Source organism: Puma concolor, chromosome D1 (assembly GCF_028749965.1).
Source record: "Puma concolor isolate L17-30 chromosome D1, mPumCon1.1.hap2, whole genome shotgun sequence".
NCBI classification, from domain to species: domain Eukaryota; kingdom Metazoa; phylum Chordata; class Mammalia; order Carnivora; family Felidae; genus Puma; species Puma concolor.
The window spans coordinates 17,519,789-17,541,629 of NC_141676.1; the positions used below are offsets into that span (position 1 = coordinate 17,519,789).

At 38.6% G+C, this 21,841-nt stretch overlaps 1 protein-coding gene across 23 annotated transcripts in view; it reads left to right on the plus strand.

Annotated features, from left to right (window-relative positions):
* Positions 1 to 21,841, plus strand: part of PHF21A (PHD finger protein 21A) — a 197,120-nt gene that overhangs the window by 156,663 nt on the left and 18,616 nt on the right. For all 23 annotated transcript variants that reach the window (XM_086677582.1, XM_086677589.1, XM_086677590.1 and 20 more), the window contains 2 exons: positions 18,591 to 18,689; positions 21,221 to 21,272. In XM_086677582.1, the coding sequence (XP_086533708.1) occupies positions 18,591 to 18,689; positions 21,221 to 21,272 (151 nt within the window). The remainder of the gene's footprint in view (positions 1 to 18,590; positions 18,690 to 21,220; positions 21,273 to 21,841) is intronic.

Consider the following 21,841-nt stretch of genomic DNA (forward strand, 5'->3'; position numbering starts at 1 on the left):
TGCAAAGAAAAGCATCGTCTTTTAAGAAAGTTGCTTTAAAAAGTCATTGACCTATTTCTAATTGCTCAGGCTTGAGTTCTCATTCATCTGAAAATAGTCTCTAGTGATCCTGAATCTTCTGCTTCTGGATGGCTGACCATGATTCAGAGAGGCTGGCCAGATGGTGGGGTATGAGAGGCTTCCTGCTGCCTTGGCCTTCTTGAACAGAGGATCCTTATGCATAGAGCACCCGGCTTTCTATCCAGACAGCTCATAAATGCAGCAGACCTTCCACTAAAAAGCTAGGTATTAAAATCTTGTGCTCAGAAAACACAAGGGAAAACACATCTGTTTTCCTGGAAAGCTTACTCAGACCCCAGAAAGTGCTTTGAGGAACATTTCAGAAATAGTTACACCTTTTTAGATACACCGTGTTAGATAATGAGCTTTTAAACGCATTATCGGCAGAACTTCATTATTAAAACATAAAAGTAAAATACTGAAGCTGAGAAGTTTGCGTAGGGGCATGTCTGGAGATCATCTCCCCTCGTGCCCTGTGCTGGCTCTCAAAGAACGTGAGGGGCCTTAGAGCTCCAAAGAAGGTGGTTTCAAAGCACTCCTTTAGATTACTAAATAGTATTTTTCTTTGACCTCTCTTTCGATATAGATACTTTTAGGAGACATTTTTTTTCAGTTTCCTTTTATTTTTGCATTTCTTATTTTTTCTGATCACATCTCAGGTAATACATATTAATTATGAAAGAAAATTCTAACATTATAGAACTATATAATGTACAAAGTGCATCCACCCCGTAATGTGTGGAAAGAGTAAACTTCCCCATAATCCTAACTCCTGACTCTTGAACAGTATGAACAGTTCAGATTATCTTCCTCCATATTTTCTATAATACATTTTTAAAGCAAAAAAACAATCTATATTTTGTAACTTGCTTTTTTTCATGTTAGATGTTGAATATCTTTTCATGTTTTGGACTTATATGTTAATAGAGTTTTTAATTTTAATTTTAATGCTGTGAAAAGGTTTTCAGGAAATCTTAAAAAAGCTTTTCTAAGCAGTAAATTCCATGGTCTCTCTTTTTGTTCATCTAATAGAGGAATCAGCCGTTGCTATTTCAGTTTCGCAGACCACCTGGCATAACGGGCTTGCAGGTTAGCAAGCTCAGTCAGCAGGGGTGCTCTTTAGACTGGACTCCATTCTCAGAATTTTCTTACTTTAGATCTTTCTGCTATCCTTCTTTTCTCTTCTGTGTTTCATTTCCAGTATCACATTTCTAGCCATTAGGGGATCTCAGAGATGGGCTAAAGAGTAAAGCAATGTAAATATGTAGCCACAGAAGTACTACTCAGAGTCTGCTCACAGAGTTACCAGAACCTGCGTCCAGCATTCTCTATGTGACAAGGCTAGATGGGTTCCTTTCTGCTTTCTTCTGTTTCTTTCAGGGTGATAACATTCATTTAGTAAAAATACGTTGATTACGTGCCAGTTGCTATGCCGAGTGTGATGCCTAAATACAAGGGTGGATAAATGAAGGCCTCTACCCTCACAGAGCTCAATCTGTAGTGCATTTCGAACAGGTATGGAGGCTGTGCCTCCAGGGGAGGAAGCGTGGCAAGTTGTATAGTTTCAAAGGCCTCCCACCTTGGCATAGAAAAGGAAGAAGGGAGTGTCAGTTACAACAATAGTGCCTCACTTCTTCCCCTGTCAGGCATTGCCAACTTCCTTCAGCCCAGATGAGAGCTCCCTGTCTTACCCTCATTAGAAGCCACATTACACTGCGACTCTGAGAAAATGAGTGCTAGAGTTTGAGGAGCTTTGAGGCTGGAAACATGTTCTAGGCAGAAAAGTAGATGGAACCAGACAGACTTACAGCCCCCATACCGCTGACTTTTATGTCCCTGTCCTCTCTGGCACTCTACAAAATGGGGCTAAACACCTGTTAATGATGGAACGAGCTAAAGCATTTAAAGTCCATTAGACTGCGCCTGATGCAGTTAGTTCTCAGGAATTACGTTCATTTCTTAATCCACCACACCCACCCCTGCAACAAAGACCTCTGTGTATGTCCCCAAGGCTAAGCTACTGAGAAAAAAGTGCTGGGTTCCCTGTGTGTCTTGGATAGGAACCTACACGAGATCCTCTAAACAGGATCTAAACAGTGCTTCCAAGATGAGAATAGTATCCAATGTATTCTCCTCAACTTCCATTCTTCCCTCTTAGTAAACGTGAGCTGGTAACTCTTCACCTTCCATTTTAACACTGGTGCTCTAGCAGGGAAAAGAGGTCCGAGTGACCAGAGATGGATTTTGCTTTGCCTTCAATCCAAATTTATTCAACCTCGATTGGTGAAACCATTTGGACATGTATTTATTTGCAAGTGACAAACTTTGATTATTCATGCAGCCAAGTCTCAGAAGGTGAATTTGGAATTCAGGGTGTAAGTGGTTAACCTAATTCTAATCTTATTCGGAGTGTTTGATTTCTATCTTTGTAACCAAAAAGAACCGGATTTCTAAATTCAAATAGTCACGAGTGTGAGGCAGTAAATACAAATGAGTAAAGCAGGCTGGAAGTAAACACATGGACTTTTATTTTTCCATTTTCAGTGGGAGCATGAGTATAAGAGATATCCCACTTTTATTCTTAGTTTCTGTTTAAAGTAGTGAGGCAAGCATGACAAAATTTAAATTTGGCCTTGGTATCAGGAAGACCATAGAATGTGGAAGAGACTGTAGTAAATGGGAAAGTAATACCGTCTCGGGGCAACTACTGCTTGATAATAGCCAGTTTTTATCCTACAGAAATATTTCCAAGAATGGCCAGAAATCCCGATGTTTTGAGAAGCCACCTAGTTTTAAAAATACTGATAACTGTTTAAACACTATGTAAAGCAAAAAAATATCTGCAGGGCAACTTCATCTCTGGACAATAGTTTGTAATCTCTGATAGAGACCAGACTTTTAGCTTACTCCATTTTTGGTTTTTTGTTTTTTGGTTTTGGTTTTCCCCAATTTTTTTTTAACTGAGGTGAAATTCATACCACATAAAAATGAACATTGAAATGAACAATTCAGTGGCATGTAGTACATCCACAGTGTTGTGCAACCACCACCTCTGTCTAGTTCCAAAACCTTTTTATTACCCTAAAATAAAAACCAGTATCTAGTCAATAATTACTCTCCATCCACTCCTCTCCCTCCCACTGGCAGCTGCCAGTCTGCTTGTTTGTCTCTCTAGATTTACCTACTCTGGGTATTTCATTTGGATGGAATCATATAATATGTGACCTTTTGTGTCTGGCCTCTTTCAGTTAGCATAGTGTTTTCCAGATTCATCCACATTATAACAGGTATCAGTACTTCATATCCTTTTAATGGCTGAATAATAGTCCATAGTATGTATATACCGTAACTTGTTTATCTGTTCATCCATTGATGGACATTTGGGTTATTTCTACCTTTTGGCTATTGGGAATGGTGCGCCTATGAATATTATGAATATATGCACAGAATATTTATGTACAAACATTTGTTTGAATACCTGCTTTCCATTCTTTGGGGGTATATACATACCTAAGAGTACAATTACTGGATCATGTGACAATTCTGGGTTTAACTTTTTGAGGAACTGCCACACTGTTTCCACAGCAGCTGAATCATTTTCCATTCCCACCAGCAATGTGTGAGCATGCTGTTTGCTCCACATCCTTGGTAATGCTTACTGTTTTCCCTTTTTAAAAATTATAGCCATCCTAGTAGGTGTGAAGTGGTATTTCATTGTGAGTTTGATTTGCATTTTGTTAATGATTAATGTTGTTGTTCGACATATTTCATGTGCTTTTTGGCCATTTGTATATTTTCTTTAGAGAAATATCCAAGTTCTTTGCCAGTTTCTATATTGGGTTGTTTGTCTTTTTGTTGTTGAGTTGTGAGGGTTCTTTGTATAATCTGGATACTAGACTCTTATCAGATATATGATTTGCAGGTATTTTCTTCCATTCTGTAGGTCATCTTTTCACTTTTTCTTTTCTGGAAGCCTGTGTTTTCTTCATTTTATGGATAATGTACTTTGATGCCCAAAACGTTTTAATTTTGATGAAGTCCAGTTTATCTGTTTTTTTCTTTTGTTGCTTGTATTTTTGGTGTCCTATCTAGGAATCCATGCTGACATCTAAGATAATGAAGATTTACCATAACCTAATTTTTCTTCTAAGAAGTTGTACGGTTTTAGCTCTTATATTTAAGTTAGTAGTTCATTTTGACTTAATTTTTGTATGTAGTATGAGATAAAGGGTCCAGCTTAATTATTTCACATGTGGATATGCAGTTCCAGCACTATTTGTTGAAGATACTGTTCTCTCCCCATTTGAATGATCATGACACCATTGTTGAAAACCAATTGGCAATTGATGTATGGATTTATTTCTGGACTCTCAATCCTATTCTTTTGGTCTGTAGCTCTGTCTTTGTGCCAGTACCTACCACACTCTCTTAATTACTGTAATTTTGTAGTAAGTTTTGACATTGGAAAGTGTGAGTCGTCCAACGTTTTTCTTTTTCAATATTGTTTTGGCCATTCAGGGGTCCTTGCAATTCCTGCGTGATTTTGAGAATTGGAAAAGCCAATTCTTCCGACAAGAAAAAGCTGTTGGAATTTTCAGTTCTTGAACATGGATGTCTTTCCATTTATTTAGTTTTGTGTCTTTCAGCAGTGCTTTATAATTTGTAGTGCACAAGTCTTTTGTCTCCTTAGTTAAATTTATTCCTAGGTATTTTATTCTTTGGGATGCTATTATAAATGTAATTGTTTTCTTAATTTCCTATTGCAATTGTTCATTACTGTTATGTAGAAATACAGCTCATTTATCTTGTACCTTGCAACTTTGCCGAATTTTTTTATTAGCTCTAGTAGTTGTTTTGTGGATTCTTGGAATTTCTATATGTAGGATCCTCTGCAAATAGAGATAGATTTACATCATCCTTTCCAATTTTGATTCCTTTTATGTCTTTTCTTTCCTAATTGTTCTGACTAGAACTACCACCACAATGTTGAATAGTCATGGTGAAAGTGGGCATACTTCTATTGTTCCCGATCTCGGAGCGAAAGCATTCAGTCTCTCACTGTTAAGTATGATGTTAGCTGTGGTTTCTCATACATACCCTGTATTTATAAAGTTGAGGACATTTCCTTCTATTTCTAGATTTCTGAGTGTTTTATCATGAATGAATGTTGGATTTTGACAAATGCTTTTTTCTACATTTATTGAGATGATCATGTGTTGGGGAAGAGTTGCCCTCATTCATTAATGTGGTATATTACATTGGTTTTCTTACATCTTTCGTTCCTGGGATAAGTTCTGCTTTGTCATGGTGTATCTTTTGAATATACTGTTAGATTCAGTTTGCTAGTATTTTATTAAAAATTTTTGACTGTAGGGCGGAGCGCCTAGGTAGTTCAGCGGTTAAGCGTCCGACTCTTGATTTCTGCTCAGGTCATGATCTCACGGTTTGTGGGATCGAGCCCTGTATCTGGCTGTGTGCTGATAGTGTGGAGCCTGCTTGGGATTCTCTCTCTCCCCCTCTCTGTCCCTCCCCTGCTCACATTCTCTCTCTTTCTCAAAATTAGAGACATTAAAAAAATTTGAAAGAATGTTTCACTATATTCATAAGGGGCATTGGTCTGTAATTTTCTCTTTTTGTGGTGTCTTTGGCATTAGTATCAAGGTAGGGCTGGCTTCATAGAACAAGTTAGGAAATGTTTTCCTCCTATTTTTTGGAAGAGTTTGAGAAGGATCAGTGTTAGTTCTTTAAATGTTTGGTAGAATTCACCAGTGAAGCTGATTCTGAGCTTTTCTTTTTGGAGAGGATTTTGATTACTGTTTCAATTTCTTTAGCTATAACAGGTCTGTTGAGATTTTCCAGTGCTCGAGTCAATTTTGGTAATTTTTATATTTATAGGAATTTGTCCATTGCATCTATATTATTTAATTTGTTGGTAATTCTTCATTGTACTCTCTTCTAATCCTTTTTTTTTCTTCTGTAAGATAGGTAGAATGTGTATTCTGTGGTTGTTGAGTGGATTGTGCTTTATATGTATGTTAGATCTTGTTGGTTTATCGTGTTGTTCATGTTCTCCATTTCCTTATTGATCTTCTGTCTACATGTTCTTTTCTTTCTTCTTAACTTTTATTTTTCCTTCCTCCCTCCCTCCCTCTCTCCTCCCTCCCTTCCTTCCTTCCTTCCTAAAAGAATTTTAAGTAATCTACACCCAACGTTCCCACTTGTGTTTATGATTTTTGTTATTTGCATTTTCTGTTTATTTAGTCTGTCCAACTAAAGGTTTCTCAATTTTGTTGATCTCTTCAAAGAATAAACTTTTAGGGCACCTGGGTGGCTCAGTTGGTTGAGCATCCAACTGCGATTCAGGCCATGATCTCAGGATTTGTGAGTTCAGGCCCCGCGTCGGGCTCGCTGCTGTCAGCTAGAGCCTGCTTCGGATCTTGTGTCCCCTCTCTCTCTGTCCCTCCCCCACTCGCTTTCACACACACTCTCTCTCTCTCAAAAAGAAAACAAAGAAAAAGGAATAAACTTTTGATTTCATTAATTCTATTGTTTTTGTGTTCTCTATTTCATTTATTTCCACTGTAACTTTTATTATTTTCTTCCTTCTGCTAGCTTTGGCTTTAGTTGTTTTTTTTTTTCTGGTTTCTTAAGGTTTTTTTAGTTCTTTAACATTTAAAGTTAGGTTATTGGTTTGAGATCTTTTTTTTTTTTTTTAAGTAAACTGTTAGAGCTATAAATTTCCTCCCGAGCACTGCTTTCACACTATCACATCAGTTTTGGTATATTATGTTTTCATTTTCATTCCTCTCAAAGTATTTTCTAATTTCCCTGGTGATTCCTTCTTTGACCCATTGGTTATGTAAGAGTGTGTGTTTAATTTCCACACGTTTTTAAGTTTTCTAGTTTTCCTTTATTACTGATTTCCAGCTTCTTTCTCTTGTGGTCAGAGAAGATAAGATACTTTCTATGTTAAGTCTTCTGAAATTTATTAGGATTTGTTTTGTGACCTCAAACATGATCTGTTCCAGAGAATGTGTCATGTATTATACTTGAGAAGAATGTGTATTCTGTTGTTGAGTGGACTGTGCTTTAGATGTATGTTAGATCTAGTTGGTTTATAGTGTTGTTCACGTCCTCCATTTCCTTATTGATCTTCTGTCTACGTGTTCTTTTCTTTTTTCTTTTTCCCTCCTCCCTCCTTCCCTTCCTTCCTTCCTTCCTTCCTTCCTTCCTTCCTTCCTTCCTTCCTTCCTTCCTAAAAGATTTTTAAGTAATCTACACCCGGCGTGGGGCTCGAACTCATGACCCGGAAATCAAGAGTTTCATGCTCTACCAACTGAGCCAGCCAGGTGCCCCTTCTTTCCATTCTTTAAAGTGAGGTATTAAAGTCTCCAATTATTATTATTATAGAACTATTTTATTTCTTCATTCAGTTCTGTCAATATTTGTTTCATATTTTAAGACTCTGTTGTTTGGTGCATATATATTTAAAATGTATCATGTCTTCTTAATGAACTGACCCTTTTATCAATATATAATGACCTTCTTTGTCTCCTGTAACAGTTTTTTGACTTAAGGCAAACAATTAGTATAGCTATCCCTGTACTCTTTCGGTTACTGTTTGCATGAAATATCTTTTTTCATCCTTTGACTTTCAACTTTTTTGTATCTTTGGCTTTGAGATGAGTCTATTATAGATAGCATATATTTTGGATCATGTTTTGTTAATCCATTCTGCCATTGTCTGTCTTTTAATTTGTGGGTTGAACTCAGTTACGTTTAAAGTGCTGATAGGGGGGCGCCTGGGTGGCGCAGTCGGTTAAGCGTCCGACTTCAGCCAGGTCACGATCTCGCGGTCCGTGAGTTCGAGCCCCGCGTCAGGCTCTGGGCTCATGGCTCAGAGCCTGGAGCCTGTTTCCGATTCTGTGTCTCCCTCTCTCTCTGCCCCTCCCCCGTTCATGCTCTGTCTCTCTCTGTCCCAAAAATAAATAAACGTTGAAAAAAAAAAAAAAATTAAAGTGCTGATAGGAAAGGACTTATGCCGTTTTGCTATTTGTTTTCTATATGTCTTATGTCTTTTTTGTTCCTCAGTTACTCCAATACTGCCTTCTTTTGTGTTTGGATTTTCTTTCTAGTGCATACTTTTGATGCCCTCATTTTCTTTTCTGTGTACATTTTAGTTATTTTCTCAGTGGTTACCATGGGGATTGCAGTTAACATTCATAAATCTTTAACTGTGTAGTTTGAATTGATACAAGCTTAGCTGAAATAGTATACAAAAACTCTGTTCTATACAGCTCTGCCCCTCCTTTCTGTTGTCACAGATTTACATCTTTTGTACATTGTATGCCCACTAATACAGATTTATAATTATTGCTTTATGCATCTCTTTTCTAACTCATACAGAAAACTAAAAGAGAAGTTACAAATCAAAGATACAAAAATACTGGATTCTGTTTTTACCTGTGTAGTTTCCTTTACTGGAATTCTTATCTCTTTGTATGACTTGAAGTTACTGTCTAGTGTCTTCTTATTTCAGCCTGAAGAACTCCTTTAGCATTTCTTTTAGGGCAGATCTACTAGCAATGAACTTCCTTAGGTTTTTGCAGGATATAGCATTCTTGGTTGATAGTGATTTTCTTTCAGCACTTTATGTAATCCCCCTGCTGCTGGTCTCTTGTTTCTGGGGAGAAGTTGGCTGCTAACCAACCCCATTGAGGACCTTTTCTGTGTGATGCATCACTTCTGTCTTACTGCTTTCAAGACTCTCTCTTTGCTTTTGTCTTTCAACAGTGTGACTACAATGTGTCTCCCTGTGAATCTCATTTATTTATTTTTAATCATTTTTATGGGAACACAAATTTTATTTTTTTATTTTTAAAATTTTAATTATTTTATTTTTTAAGCTTTTATTTTAATTCCAGCTAGTTAACATACAGTGTTATATTAGTTTTAGGTGTACAATATAGTGAGTGAGTCAACAGTTCCATACATCACCTGTTGCTCACCACAAGTACACTCCTTAACCCCTTTCACCTATTTCACCCATCCCCCACCCACCTCCCCTCTAGTATCCATCAATTTGTTCTCTATAATTAAGAGTCTGGTTCTTCATTTGTCTCTTTTTTTCCCTTTGCTCATTTGCTTTGTTTCTTAAATGCCACACATAAGTGAAATCATATGGTATTTGTCTGACTTATTTCACTTAGCATTATATTCTCTAGATCCATACATGTCATTGAAAATAGCAAGATTTCATTCTTATGGCGAAATGATATTCCATTGTCTGTGTGTGTGTGTGTGTGTGTGTGTGTGTGTGTGTGTGTATGTACACACCATATCTTCTTTGTCCACTTATCCAACATAGGGGTGTATGTATCCCTTTGAATTAGTGTTTTTGTGTTCTTTGGGTAAATACCCAGCAGTGTGATCACTGGATTGTAGGGTAATTCTATTTTTAACTTTTTGAGGAACCTCCATACTGTTTTCCAGAGCAACTGCACCAGTTTGCATTCCCACCAAAAGTGCAAGAGGGTTCCTTTTACTCCACGTCTTCGCCAACACCTGTTGTTTCTTGTGTTATTGATTTTAGCTTTTCTGCTAGGTGTGAGCAGATACCTCATTGTAGTTTTGATTTGCATTTCCCCAATGGTAAGTGATGATGAATATCTTTTCTTGTAATGTGTTGGCCATCTGAAAGTCGTCTTTGGGGAAATGTCTCTTCATATCTTCTGCCCATTTTTAATTGGATTATTTATTTTTTGGATGTTGACTTTTATAAGTTATTTATATATTTTGGATACCAGTCCTTTATCAGATAATCCTTTATCATTTGCAAATAGTGAAAGGCTTACTTCTTCCTTATCAATTTGAATGACTTTTACTACTTTTTGTTGTCTGATTGCTATGGCTAGGACTACCAGTACTATGTTGAATAAAAGTGGTGAGAGTGCACATCCTTGTCTGGTTCCTGACCTTGGGGAAAAAGCTCTCTTTTTCATATATGGCTTTTATTGTGTTGAGGTATGTTTCTTCTAAACCTACTTTGTTGAGGGTTTTTATCATGAATGGATGTTGTACTTTGTCAGATGCTTTCTCTGCATCTACTGAAATGATCTTATGGTTCTTACCCTTTCTCTTATGATGTGATGTATTACACTGATTAATTTGTGAATATTGCACCACCCTTGCAACCTAGGAATAAATCCCACTTGGTTGTGGTGAATGATTTTTTTTTAAGTATGGTTGAATTCGCTTTGCTATTTCTTTGTTGAGGATTTTTACATCTAGTTTCATCATGGATATTGGCCTATGGTTTGTTTGTTTGTTTGTTTGTTTGTTTTTTAGTGGTGTCTTTATCCAGTTTTGGTATCAGGATAATGCTGGCCTCATTTGGAAGTTTTCCTTCCTTTTCTATTTTTTGGAATAGTTTGAGAAGAAGAGGTATTAACTCTTCTTTAAATGTTTGATAGGATTAACCCATGAAGCCCATCTGGTCCTGGACTTTTGTATATTGGGAGTTTTTTGATTACTAATTCAATTTCTTTGCTGGTTATTAGTCTGTTCAAATTTTCTGTTTCTTCCTGTTTCAGTTTTTGTAGCTTATATTTTTCTAGGAATTTATCCATTTCTTCTAGGTTATGCAATTTGTTGCCATATAGCTTTCCACAATATTCTCTTATAACTTTGTATTTCTGTGATGTTGGTGGTTATTTATCCTCTCTCATTTGTGATTTTATTTATTTGGGTCCTTTCTCTTTTTTTCTTGGTAAGTCTGGCTAAGGGTTTATCAATTTTATTGATTTTTTTTTCAAAGAACCAGCTCCTGATTTCATTGATCTGTTCTATTGTTTTTTATAGTTTCTATATCATTTATTACTGCTTAATCTTTATTATTTCCTTCCTTCTACTGGTTTTAGGTTTTGTTTGTTGTTCTTTTTCTGGCTCCTTTAGGTGTAAGGCCGGGTTGTTCATTTGAGATTTTTCTTGTTTCTTGAGGTAGGCCTGTATTGCTATAAACTTTCCTCTTAGAATCTGTTTTGCTGCATCCCAGAGGTTTTGCACCATTGTTTTCTTTTTCATTTGTTTCCGTGTACTGTTTTGTTTCTTCTTTTATTTCCTAGTTAACCCATTCATTGTTTAGTAGCACATTATTTAACTTCCATGTATTTGTGATCTTTCCAGGTTTTTTCTTGTTGGTTGATTTCTGGTTTCATAAAGTTGTGGTCAGATAAGATGAGTGGTATATCTTTGATCTTCTTGAATTTGTTGAAGCTTGTTTTGTGGGCTAATATATGGTCATTCTGGAGAATGTTCTGTGTGCACTTGAAAAGAGTGTGTATTCTGCTGTTTTAAGATGTAATGTTCTGAATATATCTGTTAAATCCATCTGTTCCAGTGTGTCATTCAAAGCCACTGTTTCCTTGTTGATTTCTGTTTGGATGATCTGTCAATGTAAGTGAGGTGTTAAAGTCCCCTATTATTATTGTATTATTATTGATTAGTTCCTTTATGTTTGTTACTGTTTTATAGATTTGGGTGCTTCTCTGTTGGGTGCATAAATATTTACAGCTGTTATATCTTCTTGTTAGATAGTACCCTTATTATTATTATTATTATTATTATTATTATATAGTGTCCTTCTTTATCTCTTGTTACAGTCTTTGTTTTAAAAATCTATTTTAGGGGTGCCTGGGTGGCTCAGTCAGTTAAGCGTCTGACTCTTGGTTTTGGCTCAGGTCATGATCTTGCAGTTCATGAGTTCGAGCCCCACATCAAGTTCCACTCTGACAGTGCAGAGCCTGCTTGGGATTCTCTTTCCCTCCTTCTCTCTCTGCCCCTCCTCTGCTTGCTCTCTCAAAGTACATAAATAAATTTTAAAAAATAAAGTCTATTTTATTTGATATAAGTATTAGTACTCTGGCTTTCTTTTGACATCCATTTCATTTGCATGATAGATGTTTCTCCATACCCTCACTTCCAGTCTGTGTCTTTAGGCCTAAAATGAGTCTCTCATAGTCAGCATATAGATGGTCCTTGTTTTTTAAATCTACTCTGTCACCCTGTTTCTTTTGATTGGAGTGTTTACTGCATTTATATTCAAAGTAATTATTGATCAATAGATATTTATTGCCATTTTATTACCTGTCTTGTGGTTATTTCTGAAGATTTTCTCTGATCCCCTCTTGTATTTCTTTTGCTGATTTTCTTTAGTGATATATTTGGATTTCTTTGTCTTTATTCTTTGCATATTTATTAGTGGTATTTGATATATGGTTACCATTAGATTTGTATATAACCTCTTCAGCATATAGCAGTCTGTTTTAATTGATGATTGTTTAAGTTTGAACCCATTCTTTTCTACTCTCCTACCCACATTTTAGGTATATGTCATTATATTTTACATCCTTTTTTTGTGAGTTCCTTGACTGATTTTTTTTAATAGAAATATTCATTTTTACTTCTTTTGTGTTTCCTACCTCTGTACTGTCACTTGTGGTCTCTCCTTCTACTCAAAGAGTCCCCTTTAATATTTCTTGCAGGGCTGGTTTAGTGGTCATGAACTCCTTTGGTTTTGTTTTTTTAGGAAACTCTTCATCTCTCTATTCTGAATGATAGCCTTGCTGGATAGAGTATTTTGGGCTGTAGAATTTTCCCGTTCAGCACTTTGAGTATATCATGCCACTCCATTCTGTCTTGCAAAGTTTCTTTGGAAAATCTCCTGAAAGCTTTATGGGTTTTCCCTTGTAAGTTACTGACTTCTTTTAAGACTTCTTTTGATTTTGATGGGAGTTCTCTGTGCCTCCTGGATCTGGATATTGGTTTCTTTCCCCAGATCAGGGATGTTTTCAAATACTTTTTCCTCAAATAAGTTTTCTGCCCCCTTTTCTCTTTCTTCTTTTTCTGGGACTCCTATACTATGACTGTTATTATATTTGATGGAGTCACTGAGTTCTCTAAGTGTATTCTCATTTTGCCTAGTTCTTTTTTCTTTCTTTTGTTCAGCTTGATTATTTTCCATTACTCTGTGTTCTAGGTCATTAATTCATTCTTCTGCTTCTTCTAGCCCTCTCTTCATTCCATCAACTTATTTTTCATTTACTGAGCCCTTTATGTCTGCTGTGTTATTCCTTATCTCCATGTTAAGGGTCTTCCACTCTTTTCTCAAGTTCAGTGCGTATCCTAATAATCATTGCTTTAAATTCTTTATCAGACATGTTACTTATATCTGTTTTGCTTACATCTCTGACCATGGCCTTGTCCTGTTCTTTCATTTCAGATAGATAAATGTCTCTCACTTTGCCTCTCTTTTTCTGTTTCTGTGTGTAAGAAAGTCAGCTGTGTCTTCTGCTCTTGAAAGTAGTGACTTTATGAAGAAGAGGTCCTGGAATGCCCTCTGCAGTGCAGTGTCCCCTGTTCACCAGAACCTGGCACTTCAGGAGAGTATCCTGTGTGTTGCTTACGCCCTGCTGTTGTGTCTGAGTCACTTTTCCTTTCACTGCAGTCATCTGTACTGACTCTCCGCCTGTTGTGGGCTGTGCTTGCTGTCTGTGGTGTTAGTGGGACCCATGCAGACATCTGAGGGGTCGTGCCCTCTGGGGAACTCGTGAGGGGGATGGTAGTGTTAGCACAATTTGCGCTGGGCCACTAGCCCTGTCCTATGGGGAATCTCCCAAAGCATTTGGGGACTGTGTGCCAGGCTGGCCAGGGGAGTGAGGTGGGCACAGCTGGGCCTGGTGCACGATGGCAAGGGCATGCTGTGGCAGCTGTGCACTCAGTGGCTGGGCGGGCATGTACACTAACAAAATTTGCCCTAAGGCCATGGCTAGCAGGCTTAGAGTGGATGAGTCCTCTGGAGAGCTCGTGGGTGTGGTGCCCCTGCCAGCTGGTTAGGTAGCAAGTGTCTATGCAGTGCTGCCTCCCGCAGGTGGCTCTGTTTATGCTGCAGGTTGGTGGCAGTGGGGAGGGGCGTGGAGAGAATGGCATCTGCCAGCTCCCTTGTTTTCAGGGAAGTCCCCCAACACACTTCAAAATCAATGTGAACGGATCTGTCTCCCATTTGCCCCCAGTGTTGTGTTGTGAAAATTGCCGTTTTTATGTTTTCTTGGCTCAGCCTGCTCTCTTTAAGGATGGCGACCCAGCTTTCATTCACCCTCACCCTGGCTCACCCAGTGTTGAGTCAGCTGACTTTTAAAGCTTCAGGCTCCAAGTCCCACTGGTTTTAAAACTCATGGAATTCAGCCCTGTTTTTAAAGCCAAATGTTATGGGGATCATTCTTCGACATGTGAGCTCCCTGGTACGAGGGCCCATTTTTCTCTCTCCTGCACACAGCTCTCTCCCTCCTGCCGGCAGCCTCCCTCTGCCTTTCTGACCTTCCTGACCTTTCAGATGCAGCTTCTTCTCTATATTTAGTTATAGAATGTGTTGCTCCAGTCTTCAGATTGCATTCCTGCTTATTGACTTGGATGTAGTTAAAATCTGGTTGTAAATGTGGGGACAGGGAGAACTCAGGGGCCTCCTGCTCTGCCATTTTCCCACAGACTGTGAATGTCTTTTGAGTTTATTCTACGTGGATGTCACTGAGCTTCTTGGATGTGTAGATTTCTGTCTTTCATCCAGTGTGGGAAGTTTTGAGCTATTAATCCTTCAGGTATTATCTCTGCTGCTCTCTCTCTCTCTGCTTGTCCTGTCCCCCCGGGAGTCCATAATGCGTATGTTGATGATATCCCACAAGTCCCTTAGGCTCCGTTCATTTTTCTTCATGTTTTTCCTTTCTGTTCCTCAGACTGGACAATTTCAGTTGTCCTGTCTTGGACTTCACTGATTATTTCTTTTGCCTGAACCCTTCTAGAGAATTTTTCATCTCAACTTGCATACTTTTCAGCTCCAGAGTTTCTATTTGGTTCCTTTCAGTAATTTCTATCTCTTTATGGGTAGTGTCTTTTTTGGTGAGAAATTGTTCTCCTGGTTTATTTCAGTTCTTTGTCCATAGTTTCCATTAGCTCTTTGAGCATATTTAATTAGTTTTTTTTTCTAGAGAGTCCAGGGCTGGACTGGGCTTCCTTAAGGCCAGTTTTTGTTGATTTTGTTTCCCTACAAATGGGCCATACCTTCCTGTTTTCTTTGTATGCCTTCCAATTTCTTGTTGAAAACTCTTCATTTTGAAATTACAGTATGATAACTCTGGAGATTAGATTCTCCTCCCACCCCAGGGTTTGGTTGAGGACTGCAGTTATCTGTTTAGTGCCTTTACCAAACTGTTTTTGCAAAAACTGTTATTTCTTGTCATGTGTAGTCACTGAACTCTCTGTTCTGTTGTCTCAGTGGTCAGCTAGTGACCTGACGGATTTTCTTAAACAACTGGAGCCAAAAAAAACAATAATAATAATAATAATAATAATAACAACAACAACAACTAAATTTTTTTTAAAAAGACACAAAACAACTTTCCCAGTCCTTGCACATTGGCTCTGAGCAGGGTTACTTCGTCCGTTCTAAGCCAGGCCATCTGTAACTCTGCCTTAGCCTTCACCTCTTCCTTGGGTACAGCTCAAAGATCAGCCAGCAGTGCAAACCTAGAGTTCTCTCACATCTTTTCTAAACATGCATCTAGCCCTGGGAATGTGCAGTACCTTCTGGATGCCCCAGTATATGTGATAGCCCTTGAAAGCCATCACTCTTCCAGGAGTCGTCTTCTTCAGCCTCTTCCTTCCCAGGCCTTTAGGTCTGTCTGCTGTATATTCCATCCACCATCTCCCTTACACCAGGTGACTATGGGTAACATATATCTTTAGATGCTTTCATCAGATGTCACCCCGAAAGCCACTTTGGCCTAATAAGGTGGGCAACACAAAGGTCAGCCTCTGTACCAGTCCTCAGGGAACCACCACACAGATCAAAACGCACAACCACGGGTGTTTTAGAAGGTCCGTATTGTTTCCCTTAGCACCGGCAAGCCATGCTGGGAACACAGGTTGCCATCTGCAGAGCCTCTGCCCAAGCTGTGGAATGGGGATTTGTAGATAGGTAAGGAAAAAATGCTTTCTTAGTGAAATTTAGCAATTTCTTTCTTCAGTCAGTGTCCCCCTGGTTGCTATAAGCTTTTTATTAGATTCCAGAATTCTAAAAAGTGGATTCTGTTTTTGCCAGCTTAATGATTGCTTCAGTGGAAGGACTAATTCTTAGAGCTCCCTGTTCTGCCATTTCTGTCACTCCCCCAGCCCTAATGTTTTTGGTTTGCTTTCAGCAGCTTAAAACAACAAATATTTTATTATTCCCTATAGCTTGTGAGGGTCAGGAATCAGTTTGCCTCTTAGCTGGGTGGTTCTGTCTCAAGGTCCCTCACAAGTTTGCTTTCAAACTTGTAAGCCAGGGCTGTAGTCATCTCAAGGCTCCACTGGGGCTGGATAATTCACTTCCCAGCTCAGTCCCGTGGTTGTTGGCAGGCCTCACTGCCCGCTGGCTGCTGGCTGGAGCTTCGTTCCTTTACCGCACAGGCCTCTGCGCAGTGCTATTCACAGCATGGCCTGGTTTCCCCCGAGCAGGAGCTCCATGAGAGAAAGATGTCTCCCCAGTGTTTTTTATTGTTTTAATTTTTTTTTTTTTGGATGCTTTTGGTGTTTTTTATACAACCCTGAGATAATTGTACTCTTCTTGAATGAGAGAGCAAATTTGAACCCAGATTCAACTGGGTTGAATTCAACTCCCAACTCTTAGTGGAGAGGAATTGGCTTGTCCTTTCCCAGAGGCATTGCCACTGTGTGTGTCACTCAGCCTTAGAGGTAGAACCAGGAGACCCCGAAAAATTTCACACAACCTTGGAGTGGATTAGCAGACCCTTCCAGGTGACCTTCTCTTATCTCCCCTCCCTCAGACTTCCTGCCCTTCCTCACTCAGAAAGCTATGAAAATAAGCTTTCTGGACATCCAGGCCCTTAAAGATGACACTATAACCTACTTCCCCATCGTGTACCCTTATAGATGTATTTGGTGGTTTGTTGTATGGAGGAAATGTGTCCTTTTTGGTTAAAAAAAAATGTGAGAGAGAAGTACGTGATTCTTCTGGAAGGCATTGTACTAGGTAGGCACAGAGGACTGCAAATGTGTATAGAACAGTGTCTTCTCTCAAGTAGCTTATCATATAGAGAAGGAAATAGAATAGGGCATTGGTAAAATATAAAATATCATGGGGCACCTGGGTGGTTCATTCGGTTAACCTTCCAGCTCTTGGTTTGGGCTCAGGTCATGATCTCACGGTTTGTGGGTTCGAGCCCTGCATCGGGCTCTGCACTGACAGCACAGAGCCCGCTTGGGATTCTCTGTCTCCCTCTCTCTGCCCCTCCCTGCTCACACATGTCCTTGCTCCTTCTCTCTCTCTCAAAAATAAATAAGTAAACATTAAAAAAAAAAATCAGGCAGCATTTGCCCCAGAACAGTGGTTGCCACAGTATTGATAATGGCAGATGCTTACATTCTCCTAAAATAATAAATATGAGAAGCAGAAGGAAAATGTGGAAGTGGCTAGGAAAGAAAGTGAAAGATCTTTGAGATTGTATGTGTTCTTCAGATCTAGTAACATAATTCACGACATAATGATTTTTGAGAACTTTTGCTGTCCTGCTCACAGGACAGAATCCTACTCATTAGTAATCACACAGTTTTACCCTCATTTAATTTCTTGTTACCATACAAAAAGACCATTAGCATCCGTGTGTTTTTTATTTGAAAAAGTAAAGTAGGTTTGTGTTCACAGTTTTTGTATCCACTTTTCTAATATCATTTCAGTATTTCCAGAGGGGTTCATAAAATGAATTAGCCATTGGATCATAATAAGAATAGTAATGCAAACTGAGCCTACCAGTTTCTAGGTGCCATTTGTTCTTAAAGATGACAACGATACTGGTGTTCTTTTGTCGGAATGGATGCATCTGGAAGACAGAGTTGGGGGTAATCGGATTGTTAGCCTCTTACAAGATGACCTTTTCTTGGCAAGCGCATCTCTCCTCTAATGGATGCTACAGGCAGGTGTTAAATATCCCAAGTGAGGGTAATTCTGCCTCTTCTCTTAGGTGATGATTGGAATTGGAAAGAGAAGAATGTGTACGCAAGATTTTTTTTTCTTTTTTACGTTATTCAGATCTTAAGCTTGCAGTGGACTGGAGCTTGACCTATGTGTAATAAGAATGGGCTTGCTCTGGAAAACTGTCCCTACATCCTAAAATACATTGAAATCAGAGCAGCCTATACTCATTTTTATACAGAGGAATTAAACTGTGGATTTTTCTTTTTGTGTAGTTTAGACTATTACAGTTATAGATTCATATCTACTCTAGTTATACAATTTAATTATTTCAACTAGGGCCTTAAATTTTACTTTTTGCCCTTCCAAAATATAGTCCATATTATCTCTTTTATTAATATGTTTCCAATTTGAGTATGTTCTTTTCTCCTTCTTTGTTGTCTACAAACTATGTTTTCATTTTTTTAATGAAAAGTGAATTCTGAATTTTCATTTACTTTTCCTTTCTTAGACGATTAAATCCCACACGGAAACAGATGAGAAACAAACAGAGAGCCGTACCATCACTCCACCTGCTGCACCCAAACCAAAACGGGAGGAGAACCCTCAGGTAGGCTTAGCCCTCCAAAGGCATGGCTCAGTCTATGAGATGTGACTTATTCTCATAAACCAGGAGAGACACCTGCCCTCCGAATCACTTGATTTTCCTTTTCTTGTGCTTCCACACGACTCAGTAATGTTATTGCCAAGTCAGTTTGGCCTAAGGTAGATTGAGTGGGTCCTGGCGTGTCCCTGAGCTGGCATACAGACATTTCATGCACGTGTTACAAATTTGAAATGTGAGATTAGTGATCATTTTCCCAGGTATCCGATTGCATTCCTCATGATAATTATGTGTTGTCTCAGCCAGCATTTCTAAGAGGTCCATACAGTTCACTCAGCTGAGGTCTGCTTATGTTATTGATTATAGTTGTTAACATGTGCACTTTTGTTACTACTGTTATATTGCACCAGATTCTCAAATCCCAGATAAACCAGTAGCCTAAAAGGAGTTCATTGAAGCATAAAAGTAAGGATGAAAATAGTAACATATGTACCATAACTTAGGATAGAATTACAGAGTCACATAGTAAACAGGACTGGTACAAATACAGAATGTAAATTCACGTGTCCCCTTAGACGAGAGAATTTTTTAGTTTGGCTTTTGCATAAGCAGCTCTAAAAGAAAAATGTGTGCAGGTAATACGATGATGAAGATATAATAGTTGGATTTTATTAGACCAGCACTCTATTTCCCTGTATCCTCAGTGCATTCTTTTTAATGAAACCATTCAGATCGTGGCAGGAAGCCATCAAAGCTTCATGTCCTTTTTTTAAAAGCAGTGATTTATTGGGTGCAGGTTTTTCTAAAACAAGTATAAATTATAATTCTTTCTGATATGAAATGGATTAATTTTTAATATATCTTTGAAAAAGAGACCAAAACTTGAGCCAGAAAGAAGGACCAGTGATGCAAATTGCTGAGGAACTTACGAAGTCATCCAGAAAATTATCAAAGGAAACCAAAGGATATCTTATGTTAGTTGCCCAGTGTGGGCAAGCAAGTACCACCATGTGTAGTCATGTATATTTCACCTTCTGACTGGTGAAATCACTGCCATAAAGAGAATAAATTAGTTCTTGGCACACGTGTGATACATAGATGAGGCAAAAGTTCTTGACAACTTTTTATTCTCTTTATCACTGAAAATCTGTTCCAGACGAGAGGAGATTTTTTTTTTTTTTCACTTAATAATTTTTTGTGAGCTTGATCTAGACTGGCAAAGATGAGTTGGATGTGACTGGCCAAGACGAGTACTGTTACTTGATCAAAAGAAGCTGCCTCTGAATGTCAGTCCACATACTGTTTTATTAACAGAGAACAGTTGGCAGACAGCCTTCTAATCTTGATTAGGTTGTGAAGAATATTCATGGAAAGCAGGAATGTAGTTAATTGGCAATCACAAAATGTATGCTATTTCAGCATGGCAGCAAGTCCCAAGAGTGCTTTTCCTTGCTGACGTACCCTGGCTGTCAGGGGGATAGGTGCCCACCTGTTTTTTAAATAAGAAATAAAATAAAAACATTTCTTCAGAACTCTGAGGATACCACTAAAGGACACTTCTGTGTTCTCAAGTGCCTCGTTCAGGGACTGTTTCTTCCTAAAACACTCAGTATCTTAAATAGCTTGAACCTGTCACTTCAGGCCAAAATATCATTTGTATTGAATGTTGAGGGTTGAATAGATCCTGTTGCTGTTGAATAGGTCGGGATTTTTAAAGACCAAACTATGATATAAACAACTGTACAGGAATATGTCTCCTAACAACTGCTGATGTTCTCTGTTATCTGTGAGAGAAATTGATGATGTATTATTTGGCATAGATAGCAACCACAGGCAAAGATGTGCTTTCTAGACCACATGTAACCACAGAGCAAAACAGGAATCAGTATGTTGCTCCCTCCAACTTTAAGCGTCTAATGCTCCAGCTTTGGGGTTCAGTATTCTAATCAATTTAACTTCTGATGGAGCCCTGAGAGTGGTCTCCAAAGAGAGACTGCTCTGTAATTTTTAGGTCCACGTTTCATTTAAAAATCATAGTATTAAGCAGAACCATCTGCTGTTGTTCCTAAAACTCATTTAGCCTGAAGTTAGCACTGTCCGGTCATTGGTAGTAAAAATGTTAGAACCCTTGACCTGTTAGGACAAGTGAAGTACTTGGAATTTGGAGCTTGTTGTATGGGAAGCTCTTTGTAACCCTCTGCATGTTTTTGAGTGTGATATCGTCTTCCTATCTAAGAGGCTTTTTGGAAAACAACAACTACAACAACAACAACAAAAAAACTTAGGTCACTCAAAGATACTGATCTCTGTCATTGAGAAAGTGGAACATGCAGGTCCCAGTCCTTCTCTTTTGATCCCCGTAAGACCAGAAAGCCTCCAGAGTGGCTCTAGAAGGTGTTTGTTCTTTGGTCACCTGATCTCGGCCTCCTTCAAGTGATCAGCCTGTTGGACTGGCTTTGCCTAGGAATCTAACTAGGAACATGCAGTTGGCTTTGTGAGAACCCAAACTGAAACACATTCTTGTTTCTCTGGCACAGAAACTTGCCTTCATGGTGTCTCTAGGATTGGTAACACATGACCATCTAGAAGGTAAGAGAAGATATTTGTGGTGCTGCCTTATTTCTGGCCCAGAGCTTTATTCTTGAAAATGGGGTTGACTTAAAAAAAAAAAAAAAGAAAGAAAGAAAATGGGGTTGACTTTATTGCTAAGATATATAGAACACTGAAACGCCAACAGAGTATGATTCAACTAGTGTGGACTTTATTTCCTTTGGAGTCAAACATGCCTTTCCTCTATCTAATATTCATCCCTTCCCCTCCCTGTGGTGATCCACGCTGCTGTCCAGGGGAGACTCCCCACTTGCCTGGATTAAAGCGACTTTTTTTTTTTCCTGACCGCATGGAGTATCAAATGCCCCTCTGACAAGTCTCTGTCTGTATTTTTCAGTCACGCTAGGTTATCAGAATCCTAAGAACAGTTACAAGGCTATACCTGTCCTAGTCATTTAATTCAAGAATGGTGAACTATGGTTATTCAGTCCAGGTCTATGGATGAAGTTCATCCACCCCTATATTAAAGTGATCTAAAAATAGATGAGGATAGCTTATTTACACACGCTGTCCACCGTTAAGCTCTTGGTCACAGAGAGCCACATTAT